This window comes from Augochlora pura, unplaced genomic scaffold, assembly GCF_028453695.1.
Source record: "Augochlora pura isolate Apur16 unplaced genomic scaffold, APUR_v2.2.1 APUR_unplaced_6184, whole genome shotgun sequence".
NCBI classification, from domain to species: Eukaryota; Metazoa; Arthropoda; class Insecta; order Hymenoptera; family Halictidae; genus Augochlora; species Augochlora pura.
This window is the reverse complement of record NW_027586729.1, coordinates 1-1397: the sequence shown is the minus strand read 5'-3', so window position 1 is coordinate 1397 and position 1397 is coordinate 1. Positions and strand designations below refer to the sequence as shown.

The window sequence follows — 1397 nt, the reverse complement described above, 5'->3', positions numbered from 1 at the left end:
AATTGCATGTATAAAATCAAGCATCTCGAACAGCGAGTATTACATTCTACAGACTGCTCGTTGCATGATCGCATCATCGGTACTACTATATACATATACATGATGAATAATCAAATTTATTATTTTCAATAATTTTACATACAAAAATAGGTTTTACAACGATTGTGATGGGGACGGTGGTAGTATGAACAAGCGAAAAAGCGATGGGTAAGTAAAAGTGTTGTTTCTTTGAAGGAATTATGAGTTATGAAAATAGTGTGTTTTTCTTTTTATAGACAGCAGCAGCATCACTCGATACATTGTAACGCTCGAATCTTGGGTAGAAGATACTCCATAGCTGGCAACTATTTCAAGTTCATCGAAATTTGCGTGCGAGTGGATGAAATTATGCGTGTGGAATTGATCTTGGGGGACAATCGCGGTAAGGAGCTTTCTTTTCCGATGTCTACGTGGAAACAGATTTTGAAAACCAAAGATTACATCGATAGTAGCTATGTTGTCGCGAAGGATAATGAGGAGAAACAAATCGTTGGGAATATATGGCTACAAATCGTTAATTTTAAGGAAATGGATATAGTCAAGTTGTTTGATTTTCATACATCTATCTATGTTACCAAAGAGACCATGTATAATTTATATAAATTAGAGTTATGCATCGATCATACGTATTCATGGTTACTGGAAAATATTCCAGAAATTCATAATAGATTTGTAAAGTTCGTGGATATTGTAAGAAACATTGAGAATAATAATAATAATTATGCAGCCGTGATTCTCGGAAACGAATCGTTCCAGCGAAATTGTTTGATTGATTGTGAACTGCTAGCTCTATGTTTAGATGTAATCATATCGAAAGCGAATCGTTGAAAATCGTATGCGTGTGCGTGTGAGTGGGAGAGAGAGAGAGAGAGAGACAGAGAGAGAGAGAGAGAGAGAGATCAATCATCTTTATTAATGCAAGAATTTTTTATTTTTTCCTCAATAAAGAAAATACATTATATAATTAAAGTATAGATGATTTGTTTATCCAAGAGTTATGCGACGAATCAAATCCCAACCATTTTACATATATGTTGTTTCCTTTTCTACGCAATACTTTTTCCACCAAATACACGTCGGCATGTTTGGTAGCAGGAATCTCATGTTCATAAAATCCTCCCGCGATAGGATTGTTCTTCGAGTCAATCAACAGGTATGTGACGGGATTGGTTCGCTTCACTGCAGTGATTCTAAATATTTCCGTTGACCAGTTCGGCGTATATCCTATGTCGAACATCGTTTTGAACTTGCTAATGCGTACGTAGTCATCAACATTGAATTTCGCTGAACCAGCGATCTTAACGTTACTGCAGACGGTGGATAAGAGATGATTTGCATTTTTACAATTCACATCCACA

General features: G+C 35.9%; 1 protein-coding gene across 1 annotated transcript; it reads left to right on the top strand.

The window, feature by feature from the left end:
- Positions 1-150: 150 nt before the first annotated feature.
- LOC144478007 (uncharacterized) lies at positions 151-867 on the top strand (the record flags this gene model as incomplete). Its single annotated transcript, XM_078195732.1, has 2 exons — positions 151-207; positions 276-867. Coding segments are annotated over 2 exons (649 nt in total), but the record flags the coding sequence as incomplete, so codon positions are not given.
- Positions 868-1397: the final 530 nt, after the last annotated feature.